An 18,855-nucleotide genomic window follows, 5' to 3' on the forward strand; every position below is an offset into this window, starting at 1 on the left:
CTGTTTCCAGTAACTAAGAAACACAATTGTTATATCACTTAAAAGATTTAAGGTAATTAATATGATGCAAGTTTGATAGTTATCATTAATGAAATCCAATAAAATAAGCAGGTTATTCAAATCCACGAGTATCGTTAGTAGCTATTATCATAAACACTTAACCATGCAGGTCTCTTTGTATTTGTATAATATTGGTGTTGTTGATGTTGAAGCCTTCAAACACTAATTTGTTGAACTGATAAGAATGTTCTGCAGCTATGGGAACAAAAGACATGTGCAGACATTTGGGACATACAACCACAGTGGCAAGAGTGCACCTGACATCCACATATCTGTGTAGAGCAGGGGTAGCCTATGGGTGGCTCTCCAGATATATAGTCCATGGACATGTGGACAGCCATTGTTTGGCCATCCCTGGCATAAAAGGTGCACAGTGACACTAACCATATACAGTATTTGCTGGTGTATAAGACTACTTTTCCCCCCTGAAAAACATGCCTCCAAGTGGGGAGGTCGTCCTATACGCCAGGTGCACTTCAATTGGGATAGACATAGCTGCCCATAGTGGCCCATAGTACTGTAATGTAATGTAACAAACTCTATATTTTGAGTGGAAATGTTGGGGGGTCGTCTTATACGCCCAGTCATCTTATACGCCGGCAAATACGGTAATTCATACATATATGAAATGAGATGCATGGATAATGAGATTGGCATATTCAGACATATCCTCCAATATGGAGTCAGGCATGCCAAGGGCAATACAAAACCTCATATAATATAATGGTAGTTTCAGAGGAGGTTCTGAATGCAAGGAAGCTTTAGGTAGTGATAGCCTTCAGAGACCAATGCAGCATTAGAGCTTGCTGCATACAGGCCCATTACAGCCTCATATCCTAACTTGTCTCATTGCTAGCATAAAATGGAGGTGGGATGAACTTTGGATATTGTCCCCAGCTCCTTGGAAGAAAGGTCAGACAAAAATGTGTTGGGTAGAGGAAACAAAGTTGTATCCAACTTTGGATCAATAAACAAGTAGACATAGAAACAAAAAGCTGGAGATGCAATGACAATTAAAGTGGTTGTTATTCTAATTGATATTAGCACTTGAGTCCCTATATGCATTTTAGGGTTTAGCAAAATCTGTGTCTCAAGGGTGTTTTCCACATGCAGAATTTGGCCTGGGCCAGGGCTTGTCTGGTCATGGGGCTAATTTCCGCTTCTGGACGTCAGCACCGGCCCCAGCCCGCAGCAGTTCTAGGCCTGGCACGATGCAGGCCCTTATTTGGCCTGTGGCAAGGCAACACGGAAGCGGAAATTGGATTGCATGAAGTAGAGTAAACTTTACCACAATACAAAAGCTCTTGTATACAAAGAAGAGCTATGTAATGCAAGTCCATTTCTGCTACCTCCTCAGATTTTGGCACTAACTCCCTTTAAAGTAGGAGTGTAAAAGGTTCTTTTAAGTAAGGGGGAAAATACAATAAGATATAAGGTGCCCCAATAAATGAAATGAATAAATAAAATGAATAAATGTAGTTTCTAATGAACAATTACATTCCTTTGAAGACAATGCATATGAAATCAGTTTCCACTGAGCTGTTTTCTGAGCAATCTTAAAAATAATGCAAACAGATAATCAACTCAGCATGAATAGGAACTGGGGGATTTCTGTGAAAATGCATAAATAGAGAAGGCTCTTTACTAGGTATGGGTTGCATCCATGGCACCATGACCTAAGTTTGGATAGAGGAGAGAGCACAAAATAACCTAATAGTCTGAAAAGGATTGAAGCAGGCATAGGACAGAGCTACATAATACAGAGATACAAAAATGGTGGCTTGATAATTAAACATAGGTCCTATATTGAGCCTCTTGTGGCGCAGAGTGGTAAGGCAGCAGACATGCAGTCTGAAAGCTCTGCCCATGAGGCTGGGAGTTCAATCCCAGCAGCTGGCTCAAAGTTGACTCAGCCTTCCATCCTTCCGAGGTCGGTAAAATGAGTACCCAGCTTGCTGGGGGGTAAACGGTAATGACTGGGGAAGGCACTGGCAAACCACCCCGTATTGAGTCTGCCATGAAAACGCTGGAGGGAGTCACTCCAAGGGTCAGACATGACTCGGTGCTTGCACAGGGGATACCTTTACCTTACCTATATTGAAAGATGGAGTTAAAGGGAAATAAAATGAATTATTTGGTTGGAGCATGATAATATTAACTCTCCTTCCCCCTCTGTTTTTCAGGAGAGTTCATAACTGTTACAAATGCCGTCAGTGCAGCTTTACGGCTCTTGACACTCAGTCCCTACTGGATCACTTCAACACTGCGCACTGTCAAGAGATGGACATCACCACAGCCAACGGGGAGGATGGCCACGGGGTAGCTGCTGTTCTCAAAGAGGAGCCTAAAGTTGACCTGAAAGTCTATAGCCTGATCAGTCCAGATCCCAAAATGGGAGAACCAGTCTCTGAGTGCGTAGTAAAGAGGGAAAAGCTGGATGAGAAGGAAACAGCAAAAGAGAAAGGTTGGCCCGAGAGCTCTGGTGACGATCTTCGTGGTACGGCTTGGCGAGGAGTGGACATTTTGAGGGGGAGCCCATCCTATACGCAGACAAGCTTGGGCCTTCTGACCACGGTGTCAGTGGGCCAAGAGCAGCCAAAGCCCCTACGGGATAGTCCAAATGTCGAAGCTGCTCATCTTGCACGGCCTGTTTATGGCTTGCCTGTCGAGACCAAGGGGTTCCTCCAGGGGGTGCCCCAAGGAAGTGGAGAGAAACCTGGGCCACTCCCTCAGCAGTATCCTGGATCTGGAGACAGCAAGTCAAAAGATGAATCTCAATCCCTCTTACGGGTAGGAAATTCTAATTTCGGTGTTTGTTTGTTTTTTAAAAGTCGATGTATCATTGTTTCTTCCTTCCAAACCAGCTTTCAGTCATTAGGTACATCTTACAAGTTCCGGAATGCTGAAGTATTCAGACTTGGAGAGGTAGAACGGCAAGTAATGTCTTCTTAGTAAGTGTGTATAAACCATGCACATTGGATGCTGTAGTTAGCCATCGTTTGTTTGTCTTTCCTATTAAATTGGGTCGTACCAAATTAATCATCTGTGCTGATTTTGCAAGAGGCTGTTACGTTTGGAAAAGAACAAGTGCGCAGGACCCCAGAAGGCTGCACATCTGTTACAGAAGAAAGATCTAATCACCTCCTAAATTTTAAGGTGGTTTGACGGGACATAGTTAAGCAAGCCATCTTGGGATCAAATAGCTGAAAATGTGAAACCCGAATCAAGTAATAATAGAAATGGTAGAATTGGGTGTACGTTAGAAAAAAGAGAGAGAGCGAAGTGTAATTAAATAGAACATTTGGCATGTCTTTAGTTGTGCTGGAAACCGAATGAATCGAGGAAGGGAAGCTGTAGCACACCCTTACTGCATGGCCTCTTTGTCTCCCAAGCCGGCTGGCCTTCTGAAAATGCAACACACTCTACATCAGGGGTAGTCAAACTGCGGCCCTCCAGATGTCCATGGACTACAATTCCCACAAGCCCCTGCCAGCGAACGCTGGCAGAGGCTTGTGGGAATTGTAGTCCATGGACATCTGGAGGGCCGCAGTTTGACTACCCCTGCTCGACATCATCATTCATTTAAATAGTTCAGCGTAAAACGTGACCTATGGCAGTTGCTTAAGGGAGGAGCATTTTGTAACTAGTTGTGGCAGCAGTTTGTTTTGTAAATTACACCCCCGCTCCCCAAAATGGTGTGCTTCGGCGCAATTCTGAATTCAGCAGGATCTCTGGGCCTTCTGTGAGTGACGTGCGTGGTGCCTTATTTTTCTTTTCCTTCCTTTTTAAAGTTTTTTTTAAAACAATTTTTTAAGTTCATTTTTTAAAAGTGGCCATGTTGACAGCAAAGCCAAATGACGTTTCATATGGGGGGAACAGTAGAATACTTGTCTCCAAGCAGAACTTTCAGTGCGGGTTTTAAGCAGAGTTTCTCCGAATTAAGTCGATTGAAATCCATGAGGTTAAGCCACAGTAATTCTGCATATTAGTGCACTGCTTGTCCTTACAACGTTCCTTTCAGATGAGCGCAAATCACAGGTTCCTGGCCCAGTTTCATCTGATACCATAATTCAAGATCATGAATTCTTTGAGGATTCTAAACGGCTTCTGGGTTAGCCTTGGAGCTTCAGAACATTCACATTACAAAATTAATGCTGGAGTTATGTTATTATTATTTATTAGATTTATTACCCGCCACTCTCGTGAACCATCTTGCAGCGGGTTACAGAATAAAACTCCACATCAAATAGAAAGCATTAAAAACATTGTTACAAGACAGCGGGAGCCTATTCCACCAGGTCGGGGCGAGGACCATAAAGGCCCTGACCCTGGTTGAGGCCCGGTGAACTTCTCAGGGGCCAGGAACCACCCACAAAGTAGTACCTGCAGAGTGCAAAGCCCTGCAGGGAGCATAAGGTGATAGGCTCAAGTATATGGGTCCCAGACGGCGAAGGGCCTTAAAGGTGAACTCCAAAATCTTGTACTTGATCCGGGCTGTAGCTGGCAACCAATGCATCTGCCTCAGCACTGGCTGGATGTAGGCCCTCCAAGATGTTCCTGTGAGGACCCTAGCTGCTGCATTTTGTACCAGCTGCAATTTCCAGGTCAAGGAAAAGGGAAGGCCCATATAGAATGAGTTACAGAAGTCAATTCTGGATGTTGGGTTTACTCAGAGGGAAGTTGAGATATACTTAAATATAGATTTTAAAAAATAGGCCTATAAGCAAGGGTTTGGGATACTTAATTGAGAAAATGAACCATTATGATCTCCTTTTCCCTATAAAAGTGAAATAAACTTAAATCCTTTGTTAGAGTTTGCGGTCTTACGCAGAATTAAAATGTTCAGCATGCACAGTGCTATCGTACAGTAGATCTGATTAATTTGTACCACATTAATATTGCAAGATTTGGCTGACGTTTTTGGCATGGCTTGGGGTCTCGTAAGGGCAACGAGACGCCGGACGCATGAGTGTTAGAGCCAGGAGACGAGTGACTAAGAACCCCATGCACAGATGAGGGATTGGGTGGGACACAGAATTTGGTGTTTTGAAGTTCTCCAATTAAGGGAATATGTGGGTGGCTCTTGCAATATTTGCAACATCCCAGTTTGTATATTTTACGGAATTACGTTTTGGAATATGAAATGCAGGTTTTGCACATGTTGAGAAAGCCACTGGAAAAGCCACTGCAAAAAAGACTCAACAAGCATTTAGAAAACTTTTCTAACACCGAAGCAATTGTTGTTTGCCATTCTGGGGTGTGAGTGGGACTTTCGGGAGTTTCTAATTAGCAGATGCCCTCTTTGATGTCTGTTTGCTTTCAACCACCTGAAAGAACTTGTTGAGGGCAGGTGCCCATTTATTTAATTAAAAAAAAAACACACACACACCTAATATGCAATGATATTATACCAATTTAGGAACTCACCTTTAGACCTCGGGAGAATTAGGAAGATGAACCAAAGAGAAACATATGGGCATTTTATCAGGTGTTGTAAATGTGCCAAAGCAAATCACAAAGCAGATCAGTGACAAAATTGGAACTGGAGCCTTGACTTTATTACCACCTTTGAGAGACTTATGCGTGTCATGACTACTAAATCCCGAGCACTGCTGCCTGCATTTAAGAGTGCATATATCTGCATCTTTATGTTCTCATACAAAAGTGCACACACTGCAACTGGCATATGGCATATTCATGGTGAAAGTTGAGTTACAAATTTTAGGGGGACAAATCCGTGGAATGACCTCTCCTAAATTAGGGAAGTATGCAGAAAATATGGTCAGGAGGGTTTCTTCACCTTCCTGGTTTGAGCAAAAATCCTACTAGACAAAGGTAAAAAAACAAAAGAAAACAAAACACACCAACGTACATTGTTCACAACATACATAGTGTCATGGCTTGCTTCTCATTCACTCAGAGTCCCCCCACCCTTGACCAGCCCCTTCTCCTTCCACTTCCCTCTGAGGCTCGGAGGCTGTAGATCTCTGCCCCATGAGAGCTGCCCCTGCCGGTGAGTTCCCTAACAGCTGCCTGCAGCCTTTCCAGGTCCTGGGAGGGGGGGGGATGGCCCACAGAGTTCTTCCACCCCACCCCCCTAATCTAGCATCCGTTGTATTCCTGAATGCTATGGGCTTGGCCCCTGGTACCTTGAATAAAACTTCGTTGGTGTTAGGTTTCCTCAGACTTTCTTTTGCTGCTTCAGACTGACAAGGTGACCCACCTGAATAGTACTAACATCTCTGTGTTGTTTCTTAGGAGGAGACAGATTACTTAAGCAGTAGTTTCGTGTATTTTTTGTGGGGTGATCAGCATATAACTTGATATCTCAGTTTTATTTCAGGCCTGTACAACTTGTGAACTACTGCATGTTTGATTTTGATTCCCTGCCTGCCTCAATTGCAAGAAAGGGGAGAGAGGGCGTAATCCGGGAAGTCCTAGTTAATAATGATTAAAGAAAATAAACCATACTTGAGTTAATAACGCATCTCTGCCCAGGACCCAGATTTTAAACTGTTGGGGTAGCATTGAGCAACTCAGGAAAGTTTTTGCAATATTTTGAACAGAATAAATTAATTCCCATTTAAACTGTTCCGTCCCCTCCCCTTTCTTCCTAGCATACATTTTCCGGGGATGTTTGGAAGCCTAGGCAAGAACACACAAAAATACCTGATGGCACAGGACAGTTGTCAATATTTCTTGTCCCTCTTTGGCTTAGCGTCGCCTGAGTTTATCCTTTAAAGGTTTGTTGATACAGGAAGGAGCCATTGATATGCAAAAATGTTCCTTTGAGGGGTGATGAGGAAGGCTTTGCCCACTGCTTACTAAGCAGCAAGATTGTTTACTGCTTTGAAGGACTCTTCTTTGGAGCTACGAAGGCACTTTTTGCTAAACCGATTTCAAATAAAGTACCTTGCGTGGCTAATTAGGACCAAACTACACGTGACTCGAGAGAGCCATGATTCCTCCTATGCGTCCCTCTCTTTTCATCAGATGGGATCCTGGCAAGGTGTTTAGTGCTTAACCCTTCCCTCCCTCCCCCTTTCAATTGCAGCTGTTATTCTATCATGGAAATCACATAATCCCCTGTACCGCCTGGAGTTGCTGTTAGGACTACAGGGAGAATGAATACAAGCACAGCGTATTCACCTGTAATCTTTCTTCTCCCACAAGGCTAATGGCAGCTTTGAGGAGGGGGGATTTAGACTTGGGAAATTGCACGCAACAAAGATGTATTTATTTCTATCCCACTTTCCAATGGGGGAGCTGTAGTGGCTTAGAACGTCTTCCTTACTCATTTGATTCTCACGACTAACATATTGGCCTTCCACATTGGCCTTCCACGGCTCAAATCAATCGGCAGCTTTTCTCTTGTAAATTGTCTTGAAGCTTAGTAATAAAAGAAAAAAGTAAAAATGTTAAGCCCCCGACTTCATGGTATGCTAGGCTAATACTATCACCCCTATTAATGAGGGGAGAGAGTACTGGGCCTGAGAGATGTCAACTTCACCATGTCTACATGTTGAGCTTCTGCATCGTTCCTATGTGTGCTTAGAAATATCTTGCTGTGGTCAGTGGGGCTTTCTCCCAGGTAAGTGTCTACTGGATCGCACTGTTGGTGGCTAAAGTGAAGGTCAAGCCAAGGGGTCCCCAGCATATTCTCTTAATCAATCAATGAACCGTTTACTCAGAGTCATTGACCAATAAATTAAAAGAAGATTATTCTCTAAATAATATTTCACAAGATCTTTCCTTACCAGTCTCTCAGCTAACATTTGGCAATGGGCTTGCAGGTTTTCTGCATGGTACTGTGAAATAAGTTCTCCACTGAGCTTTGAAGCTTTTAACAGAATGCATGCTTATGAAAAAGTTCTTTTAATAGGAATTCTATACACATGGGAATTACCACCCTTGGTATAGCATTAGCTGCAAGTGGTATGACAAGAAAAGAAACCAGTGATAAGTAGGACCCAACTTCACCCCCCCCCCAAAAAAAAGAAAAGAAAAACCCAGACAATAGATAAAGGTATACTTAAAAAAAGAAAAGAAAAACTGTGATAGATGCAGTAATGCAGTTGTAATAGCCTAAATATTAGTAGTTAATTTACAAATATCCATGGAGGGGCTAAGTTAACATTACTTAATACAAAATCACCAAATATAAAAAATTCCTTTTAATGCAATATCATTGTCTACAAAATCTGCTATCAAACTGATTCATATTAAACAAATGTCTCCAATTCTAATACATAGTTACCAAGTGGCATAAAAGCATCAAAACCCAATAAGTTACTGTATAGTAAAATGACAATATACTAACCAGACAAAATATGTTAATAAGTGATAATTGTAAATAAAGTAGCACTGTGGCTAGATAAAATGGGTCTCTGGTAGCTCCTCATTTTGGTCTTGCCTTTTTCAATTATCTTCAAAAGAGTATTTTGTTAGAAAAGTAACAGACTAAAAACAATAGCAAAGAGGAGTTTTGGCAATTCTGAAGAAAAATATTCAAGTCTCTGGGAGCTTTAAACACACACTCACACACTTTTCACTACCAGAAGGAGTCTCAAAGCAGCTTACAAATACCAGACTCCAGACTCAAAATATAACTGCAAATGGTATGAGGAGAGAAAGTCTGGCAGTTCTGAAGGAAAAATATTCAAATCTCTGAGAGATTTCATTTATTTATTTTAAAATTTGTATACCGCCCTTCCGAGGAGCTCAGTGCCGCTTAAAACAAATCAGTGAGGAGCTGTTTTTTTTTAATACCTCACTTTTGACTACCTGAAGGAGTTCCAAAGCAGCTTACAAATACCAGACTCGAGACTCAAAATATAACAAAGCGACTTAGCAGAACTTAATCATAGCTGGAGTGTGACCATTACTGGTAAATCTATGGTGTTGTTTTTCTCCAAATGCATATGGCCAGCAGCACAAATGTCTGCTTCCAGAAATACTGGGTTTGTAAATATATGTAAGGAAATCAGAGCTAATTACTTTGAAGTCTCTTTGATTTTAGTGGAGGGAAATTTAAGACTACGCTTAACTCTACCATTGAAATCAGTGGAATTTGAAACTGCTTAACTGTCAAGGACATTCTCTCATTTTACATGTTATTTATATGTTAACATTTGGTTTTCAAGGGGAAAAAAAAAATCTCACACAATTTATCCCAGGCCTCGGGTGCCCTTAAAAACATAGCCGTCAAAAGGAGGAACATCTGAAAGAGTTTCTCTTTAGCTGCATTTCATTTTTTCCTCATTTCCTTTGACTCTGTTAGAGATCTTTCAGGAAGTATTTATAGTCAAGGCTATTCCTTGCCATACGGATTCCCTAATTAACTGGGGGAAGCTCAGCGGGTGCTATGCCTTACTAATGCACATAGCTATGTTGGGTCAAAGAACTGCTGCGCTCTTTCGGCTTTGTTAGAAGCACCTGTTTCCACAATTCAGTGTTTTGGGGATGTGGGAGGTTAATTTCTAAGTATAAACGACATCCTGGAGAAAGAAAGAAAAAAAAGAAACACGCTAAAATAATCATTCAACAAGGAAAGTGTTAAATAAACTGATTGGAAACATTTGCTGCCGTGCGCTGGTTGTCCCCGAATTCAGAAATAAAAGGAGCAGCTTTTGCTGTCGAACTACGCAAGGCTGGAACGTCTTTTCACTTTCCAAAGAGATTCAGGAGAAACACGCTAAGTTCCCGACTACCGAAGTGAACCTGCGTGCAAGTGAGCACTTTGCATCACTCCCCTTGATGGGGCGATCAAAGATTGCCAGAAGTAAAACTTAAAAGTTCAGCCTTGCTAAGTGTCTGTTTCTGGATTTTTGCGGAGTAGGTTTTTGCATTGTTCGGTGGGGAGGGGTAGTCACTGATGGAGAAATCGTCCCACCCTTTGGATATTTATTCAGCCATAACTAGGTTGTGTGTCAAGACGAAATGTGTAGAAATACGTTAAGTGGTAAAAATCATTATTTGGGTGTGGCGCCGTAATCATATAGTACGCGGATGTCGCATTGAAAACCCTGAGGAAAAGGTGAATCACGTTGCAGAACAAAGGCTTAGAACCAGAGTCAGCCCTCCCTAGATTTTCTTGTTTGGGAGCAATATTATACATTGGCGTTGCTAGGCTCAGGAGCAAAACAAGTCAAGCTGATCTCATCAGTTTGGGTATTTATTGAAAAATCAAGTCCAGTTTTTGAACTCTGTTGAAGAGGTCTTTGAAATGGATCCTGCGGAAAGCCCGGTGGCTGCAGGCAAGCTAGCAAACTGTCATGGTGGCTTTACGTTTTCTAGATTTTCACAGTCAGAGTAAAGGAAAAAAAGCACCGTTGGCTTTACTGTAGGAAGCAAATTTGGAGTGGTAAGGCAGAAAGGAATTAGGAAACCATCACATCCACCTCTACGTGATTTTTCTACAGGGTCCCTGCAGGTGAGAACAAAACAAACACTATACTAAGTATCTCACTAAAGCTTCCCTTAAATAAGTCCCATATTTATAAGACAGGGGTAGTTAACCTGTGGTCCTCCAGGTGTTCATGGACTACAATTCCCACAAGGCCCTGCCAGCAAATGAAATTTCAGTGGGTTGTCTTGCTTGTCTGTAGCAGTACAACAAAATTTGAGTCCACTAGCACCTTAAAAACCAAGAAAGATTTCCAGGGTATACACTTTCATGAGTCAAAGCTCACTGTCAGCTATGAATGTGCTGAAGGTCCGTCAGCCCTTATATCCAGATCAGAAAGTTTGTTACAAAGAATGGCTGATTGGGGTCAGGATGAGAGATAAAGAATGTAAATGTCTGTTTGCTCTCATAAGTATGTCTCCATCTCCTTCCTCTCCCTCTGTCTTTATATTTGACATTTTTGCATCAGGGTGATGCATGGGCTTGTGCAAAAGGAAGGGCACAAAGTAACCCGTTTTTGTTGATAAGACGTAGGTTTTAAGCCGTAGTGATGGTGCTCTTTAATCACATCTCTATTCGGCCTGTGCCGTGGGCAAAAATTCCACCCTGAATATTTGCAGATAGCTTTGCTAAAGTCTGTTTCCTCATATGAGATCTGGAAAAAAACTTGCTTTCTGAGAGGGGGGGCACCAAAAATTATAAGTGATTTGTACTGAATGGAATTGAACCATAAAGTTGATGAGAGTGGGTTTTGATTAATGTGCTGTTTGGGGTGCCACCAATCCTGGGTGAAAAAAGCCATTTTTAATGTTTTTTAAAAAAATTCGGTGCAATAATATGTGCAAACGGAATGGTTATTCCAACTAATTTTAGTAGGTGGGGTGCTAGTTGCCGCTTTTGCTGCGCCTGCAAATAGCTCCTGATCGCAGCTGTTTGGGTGCAAAAAATAAAATCAGCCGTGACTCATTTGTACTACATTTGCCGGGAATGAGGAAACTACAATTCGGCAGTGCACAGAAAAGAAAGAGGGGAGGGAGAGGTGCACCCTGTCATTTTGATGTGTGTAATGTTGTCACTGGCATATGGGACTACAGCATCAGAGCAAAACTGGGGCTTTTCACTGTAAATTTCCACAAGGATTTTACCTCAGGCAGTGTTGGTTTTTTGCCTCATTAAAGTTATGCCACAATAAATTTGTTGACCTTTAAAGGTGCTCTGTGACAGAAAGAAAGAAAGAAAGAAAGAAAGAAAGAAAGAAAGAAAGAAAGAAAGAAAGAAAGAAAGAAAGAAAGAAAGAAAGAAAGAAAGAAAGAAAGAAAGAAAATAATTTGTTCAATTAATCTCTTGGAAGATTCCCTGCCCCCAGAGGGGGACAAAACTATTTATTTATGTTGTGATGAATCTGGTAGCTTGTTTTAAAATTTCTATGAATCATGTGCAAAATCCCCTTCACACTAAATAATAATAACAATAATAAAAAGTACCCTTCTAGCAGCTTGGGCACTTCAAAGCTATCTCCACTCCCTTCTTTACTTGACTAAAAAGGCTTTAAGGCAGATAGGATGGGGGGGGGGAGGGAATGCTGAAATCAAAGGCAAGCTTAATATACAATTATTACTACCTATGTAAGACATTTGAAGAACAGAATCTCCAAATATTTATAGGTTCTTCTTCTGATGATTGCATGTCAGCAGCTGCCTTTCACGGCTGTGGTATATGGAATTCATCTGGCGGAAGGGAGAACAGGAGAGAGCTAGTTTGGCTGTATCCAGCGCATTTCTTTCAGTTGCCACATGGTAGTGGTTGTTTACTGTAGCCCAATCAGAATTTCTTGTGCCTGTGAAAATTAATTTACACCACTATATTTATTTTAAGCAAAACGTTTTGTGAACATCCAGGCAAGATATTCCACAGTGTGAGTATTCATGGCATTCCATGTACATAAGTAAGGTCCAAATCCAGTAGGACCTTAAACACCAGCACAATTTCCAGGGTATATGCCAGCCTTTATCATCTTTTTGATCATTGAGAAACTCCTGAAACATTCTTCAGGCTTTGAAGTGGCACGATTGGGCAGAATATGGTTGGGAAGCAGAGCTGGGCATGCACGCATCTGGGTTCCCTCCCCTTCCCACCCCTCCAGGCCTATCATTGGCCATTTTGGGAGAGAGGACAGGTTGACATGGCCATATATAGACACATTAAAAACCAACATTTTTTAAAAATGTAAAAAACATTTATTAACTCCCACCCCTTCAGGAAGTCAAGACACCACAGGCTTTCACAAAACCCTGGTTGAGAAAGCCTGGTGTAAGTTTTCAAGAGACAGAGTTCCCTTTGCCAACTCATACCCTGGAAGCATTACTGGTCTTCAAGGTGCTCCTGGACTGGAATTTTACTCTTTTGACTGTAGACGGAAATGGATAAAGGTAAAGGTAAAGGTATCCCCTGTGGAAGGACCGGGTCATGTCTGACTCTTGGGTGACGCCCTCTAGCGTTTTCATGGCAGACTCAATACGGGGTGGTTTGCCAGTGCCTTCCCCAGTCATTACCATTTACCCCCCAGCAAGCAAGCTGAGTACTCATTTTACCGACCTCGGAAGGATGGAAGGCTGAGTCAACCTTGAGCCGGCTGCTGGGATTGAACTCCCAGCCTCATGGGCAAACCCACCTAAAATTATACTGTATGTGTGTGAGTAAGAGTGAAGTCCTGGGAGGAGGTCCACTTCTTTATTTATTGTTGAGGACTACAGGAATGTTCTCTCCATTATTCTGATGATAGGCTATACTGAGAGGCCGAGGGATGGATTCAGACTTTCAAAAACAGAAGGATGCTTTCAGTTACAGAAATCAAAGAATGATCTCTGCTGATTCACCTTTGCAAGGTGAACCCTCACCCGAAAACTCTCCCAAGAGCCTTCCAGTCTTCAAGAACAGCCTTCTGAGAGATTCGGGAGGCTACAATGAGATCCATTGTATGAATGGAGCTGGATCCCCGAGAAGGTGGGGGGACTGGACTGGATGGCCCTTTGTGGTCTCTTTCAGCTCTGTGATTCTGATCTGACCCTGTGGCTTGTCCAAGACCATTTATTAAGCACGGTGGCTGAGAAGGATTTTGTAACCTGGGCTTCCAAGTGAAAGGCCAGCATTCTGTTCACAACACTACACTATCCTTATAGAATATATATCTGCATTTATATAAAGTAAGCTTGCTTGGCCATATTTTTAGAGTACAGCAGCCTATAAATACCTTAAATAAACAAACAAACAAATAAATAGATGGATAGCAATTCTATTCATGTTAGAAGCAGAAGTGCTTATTCACTTAGTTGCACATCTGAACCTCCTGGACTGCACAATTGTAATTCTACTGGTACCTTCTACTAGGAAATTCTCTGCTGGATACTAACATTAGATTCTACCTCCTTGACCTTGTTTCCAGACTTATTTTGGAAATCCCTCCTGACTCCTACAGCCTTATTCTGGAAACACCTCCCCCTTCTCCTTTTCTGAAAAGGGGAGGAGGAGAGAGAAAAAAACAATATGTTTCCTAGGTTTGATAGATGGATGGCCCAGTCTAGCCTGATCTTGTCAGATCTCAGTAGTCAGCCCTGCTTAGTGTTTGGATGGGAGACCTCAAAGGAAGTCTAGAGTTGCTACACAGAAGCAGGCAATGACAAATGGCTGTTTGTCTCTGGCCTTGAAACTCAACGGGGTCACCATAAGCGGTCTGAGGCTTGGTGATACTTTTCACCGCCATTGAGATGCAGACTTATTTGTTGGAGAAGGCATCTATAATTAAAACACCAAGATTTTAAGTCAGTTTAATATGTTTAAATTCAGCGGTGTGCATTTAACCAATTTTCACTATACTGGTTGAAAGGCTGTCAAAACTCTTTACATCTCTTTGTTGGCTACTGCACAAAGTAAGTACAGATCCCCACCTTTAATTTAAGAATTGTTTTGTTTAAAAATGCTTGTATACTTAGGGCTATACATCTGAAGCAAACACGGAGTGAAATGTTTTGAGACTTCTGGTTCTCGTAACAAACTTGGCACTTTCCCCCACATGCTTGTTTTTTGTCCTAAATATTATACTACTGTGTTTATTACTTGCAAAGACCCCAAATGGAAAAGCCACTCTTCTTAATTCAAAAAACAAAATTGCCCCCTTTAAAAAAAAAATCACGCTTTGTCAAATGTTTTATAGACTAGACGGTAATAATTTTTTTTTTAAGCAAAAGAACATGTTCTCATCCTACTGATTTTTCCATAATGGAAAATTACATTAGGCTTTGCAGAAGTTTTAAATCTGGGTTGATTTTCTTTTGAAATCCTTTGATGCTCGGGGTCTGTAAACACCATCATCCGTGAATGAATTTTCCTAATAGAAAATAACGGGTGTTGCGAAATAACTCTACATGGTAACATGTGTGTGTGGGGGCAAAAATTGACTGGTGGACATGGAAGCAGAAGCAGCAGAAGAAGAAGAGGTGGTTCTTCTATGCCGCTTTTCGCTACTCAAAGGAGGCTCAAAGCGGCTTACAGTTGCCTTCCCTTTCCTCTCCCCACAACAGACACCCTGTGAGGTGGGTGAGGCTGAGAGAGCCCTGATATCACTGCTCGGTCAGAACAGCTTTATCAGCGCTGTGGCAAGCCCAGGGTCACCCAGCTGCCTGCATGTGGGGGAATGCAGAATCGAACCCGGCTCGCCAGATTAGAAGTCTGCACTCCTAACCACTACACCAAACTAGCATTTGCCCTCTTGTTCCTTTTATAAACATGGGAGCATGCCATGACCACTGGGGGGGGGGGGTTTGTGTACTGTGTCTGTGCTCTATAATAATAATTTAAAATATTTTAAAATCCTGCTCTTCTTGGTTGATTCGGTTGATTACTAGGGTTGTCAATCCCCAGGAATTACCACTGGAATTACCTGGATTTCCTGGAATTACCACTGATTTCCAGACAATAGAGGTCAGTTTCTCTGGAAAAAATGGCTGCTCTGGAAGGTGGAGCTGATGGAATTATAAACCACCGAGGCCTCTCCCCTCAGCACATGCTCCTCGGGCTCCATTCCCAAAACCTCCAGAGTTTCTCAATACAGCCCTGGCAATCATAGAATCATAGAATCATAGAGTTGGAAGGGGCCGTACAGGCCATCTAGTCCAACCCCCTGCTCAATGCAGGATCAGGCCAAAGCATCCTAAAGCATCCAAGAAAAGTGTGTATCCAATCTTTGCTTGAAGACTGCCAGTGAGGGGGAGCTCACCACCTCCTTAGGCAGCCTATTCCACTGCTGAACTTATCTGACTGTGAAAATTTTTTCCTGATATCTAGCCTATATCGTTGTAGTTTAAACCCATTACTGGGTGTCCTCTCCTCTGCAGCCAACAAAACAGCATCCTGCCCTCCTCCAAGTGACAACCTTTCAAATACTCATGTCCCCTTTCAACCTCCTTTTCTCCAGGCTGAACATCCCCAAGTCCCTCAACCTATCTTCATAGGGCTTGGTCCCTTGGCCCCAGATCATCCTCGTAGCTCTTCTCTGTACCCTTTCAATTTTATCTACGTCCTGATTTGAAGTGAGGCCTCCAGAACTGCACACAGTACTCCAGGTGTGGTCTGACCAGTGCCGTATACAATGGGACTAGGACATCTTGTGACATCTTGTGACATCCTATCTATTGTTCTGATATTTACTTCAGTGTCCATCCATTGTGGGTATCCTATAAGCACTGGGAAACTCGGGTCCTGTGGCCTAGCTTGGAGGCCTGCTGTTAACTGTGTGTGCTCCAGACAGTCTTCAAATACTGTCAGCCAATATGCTTTACAGGCATTGGACACATCAGATACACATACTAGCATTCTGGCCTTCTGGCTTTTTGTACTCTGCTGTCTTTGCCCATACTGAAAATATTCTGGGTCTTAACGTTGGCTGAACTGGTCATACCACCATCTTGGACCTACTCTCCTTATTGCCTTAGGTCTTGAACAGGTGCTCATTTTGGCATTGAGAGGTAAGTGTGTAATTCCCAAAGGAGTCTGGGATCTGTGCAGCTACTGTCTTTGCTACGCAAGTGTGGAGCGGCTGAAATCTACATAAACAGATCGAAATAGCAAGTGGCGCTAACAGCAGTAACATGGGAGATGCTTACACAATCTGTAATCCAGGATTAAACACACCTGGGCTCACTGCAGGAACATTTAAGGAATAAATAAGGGGCTGAATTGATGTGAAACAGAGCTGTAGAATCTGTAATGAACGTACCGGCTTTCAAATCTGTTTAAAATATCAGGAATTATTATCTCAGGATGATAGAGCTCATGACAAAAATAACAGGCTGGAAGCCATGGTACTACGAACACTCGCGCAAGAGGGTTATGGTAATCCAGGAGGATCTTTGGTTCCCCCTCCCCTTTATGGAGATCTCTTATGATATATTGCTTTTGAAATTCTCAGTTTCAGAAGCAGCTTTCTGTGTTGTCCGGGGTGGTGGTGGGGATTCTATAGAAAACAAATGAAGTCTGACGGAGCACTTCAGCACGGGCTAAACAAATTGCTTCTTGGCTCCTGGGACCCTGGTCACTGTGATTTGTGAATGGCCTAAGATAAATCTGCAGGGATTCATGTAGCTCTTCATATGATTATTGTTGTAAGAGGAAATAATTTGGCATGCATGCCACCACTCTGATCATTAAAATTTGGAATTCTTCCTCCAGCCCAAGGAGATGTCTTCTGATGTAAATGATTCTTTGACCACAGAAACAACCCCTTCCTCTGGAGGAAAGATTCAACGCTTGCTAAGCAAGGGGAATAAGAGATGTGTTTAAATCTGAATTTAGTATAGGTTGGTGGAGAAAAGAAAGACTGGTGGTTCATTTTCCCCGGGGTTGTTTTGGGAATGGAGCAAAACTATTCAAGGACCTCTGCTCTCCTGGTGAATTAATTGTTGGCCTTTAGATTTTTGTAGCCCAGTTGTCAGACAGAGGCTCATTTCCTTTTGTCCCAGGTTAATAACAACCTTCTGTCTGCACCTTTGTAACAGGCATAGTATTTTTTTTTTTGCTCATTGTGTTGATGGAATTTTGTTAAGCACTCAAAACAGACGCACATCTGCAGCCTCCGTTCATGTTTCTGTAGTACAGCAATGTCAGTTTGTTAAGGGGAAATCTGTCTTTCTAATGTCGCTGAATTGAAGCTCTGAATCCGCTGGAGGCGTGCAGCAGAAATACACATTCATGATCTCTCAGTGCACGTTTCTAACCCTCCTAGCTGTGCGATCCTTGGGTAGAATATGCTGCTGCATTCCTTGGGCTGTCTCGTTACCTTGCCGTATGGTAAACTCCCTTGCTGTGCCTTCCGTGTGAAGGCATTCCTAACGATGAGCCCTCAAATCACATGGGATTAGATGAGATCGAAAGAGATGGCAAGCTCTAGCTGAAGTTAAGGAATATCTTGTTTAGACCAACTTGCCCCATGTGAAATTCATTTACAAATCTGTGTCCTGCTTTTCACTTCCAGCTTCCCAGGGGACAAGCAACAGGATTAAAAATAAAAATAAAATGCATCGAAACGATAAAACAGCACAGTCAGCAACAAAGGGGATTAAAAAAAAAAAACACAGGAGAGAACTAACCATTAAGAGCTCAATAGGTGCCAAGCAATTGTTGGTTGTCACTAGGCTGACGTCAGAAGGCGAGAGAATCTGGAACATGACCTGACTGTTTCGTGCTTATAAGAAATAAACAGAGAAGGGCAAGAAGCAATACAGACTAATGGCTCCCCACCCTTGGAAATCCATCTTTAGAAAGCTTACTCAGTAGCCCTGTTGAGTTCCAGGATCTCACCCAGGCATTCAATATTCAAATACACTTGAAGCATGACTCTTCCCTCCCTCCCCCCCCCATGTGGATTAAGCTGCAGTCTTAAATAGAGTTGTACATTTCTAAGCTCGTTGAAGGAAATGGTTTTAGAAGGGTATAACTCTATTTGGGGATAGCAGTGTTAGAAATTTTGATTGTTATTTTTTTAAAGAAACTTTATTACCAATAGATAGATATATCATCAGAGTCGGTACTAGTATTGTCAATGCCATTATTGCAGTGTAGAATTTACATGGTTTTCAAAATAATATTGTTGACATATAACATTCATTAAAGCTTACTTTTCTTTAACAAAAACTGAGAATCTTGAATGAGATTTCACAACTCAATCTGCATTTCTTCCCAAGGTTGGATGGAACTTTGGTATGTCTACTTCCCTTGTTGTTCCTTTAAAATTTTCCTAATTCCTTAAAATGCTATTTTCACTAAGCGAAATAAATGTTTTATTTGCTGTTATGGTGCTTAGGCAGAGTTTTAAAAAACCCTACCTTCACATAAAGATT

General features: G+C 42.1%; 1 protein-coding gene across 7 annotated transcripts in view; it reads left to right on the forward strand.

Annotated features, from left to right (window-relative positions):
* TRPS1 (transcriptional repressor GATA binding 1) overlaps window positions 1–18,855 on the forward strand; it is a 263,798-nt gene that overhangs the window by 100,589 nt on the left and 144,354 nt on the right. For all 7 annotated transcript variants that reach the window (XM_077351624.1, XM_077351628.1, XM_077351625.1 and 4 more), the window contains one exon: window positions 2,244–2,850. In XM_077351624.1, coding sequence (XP_077207739.1) covers window positions 2,244–2,850 — 607 coding nt within the window. The remainder of the gene's footprint in view (window positions 1–2,243; window positions 2,851–18,855) is intronic.

This window comes from Paroedura picta, chromosome 9 (assembly GCF_049243985.1).
Source record: "Paroedura picta isolate Pp20150507F chromosome 9, Ppicta_v3.0, whole genome shotgun sequence".
In the NCBI taxonomy this organism is placed as follows: Eukaryota; Metazoa; Chordata; class Lepidosauria; order Squamata; family Gekkonidae; genus Paroedura; species Paroedura picta.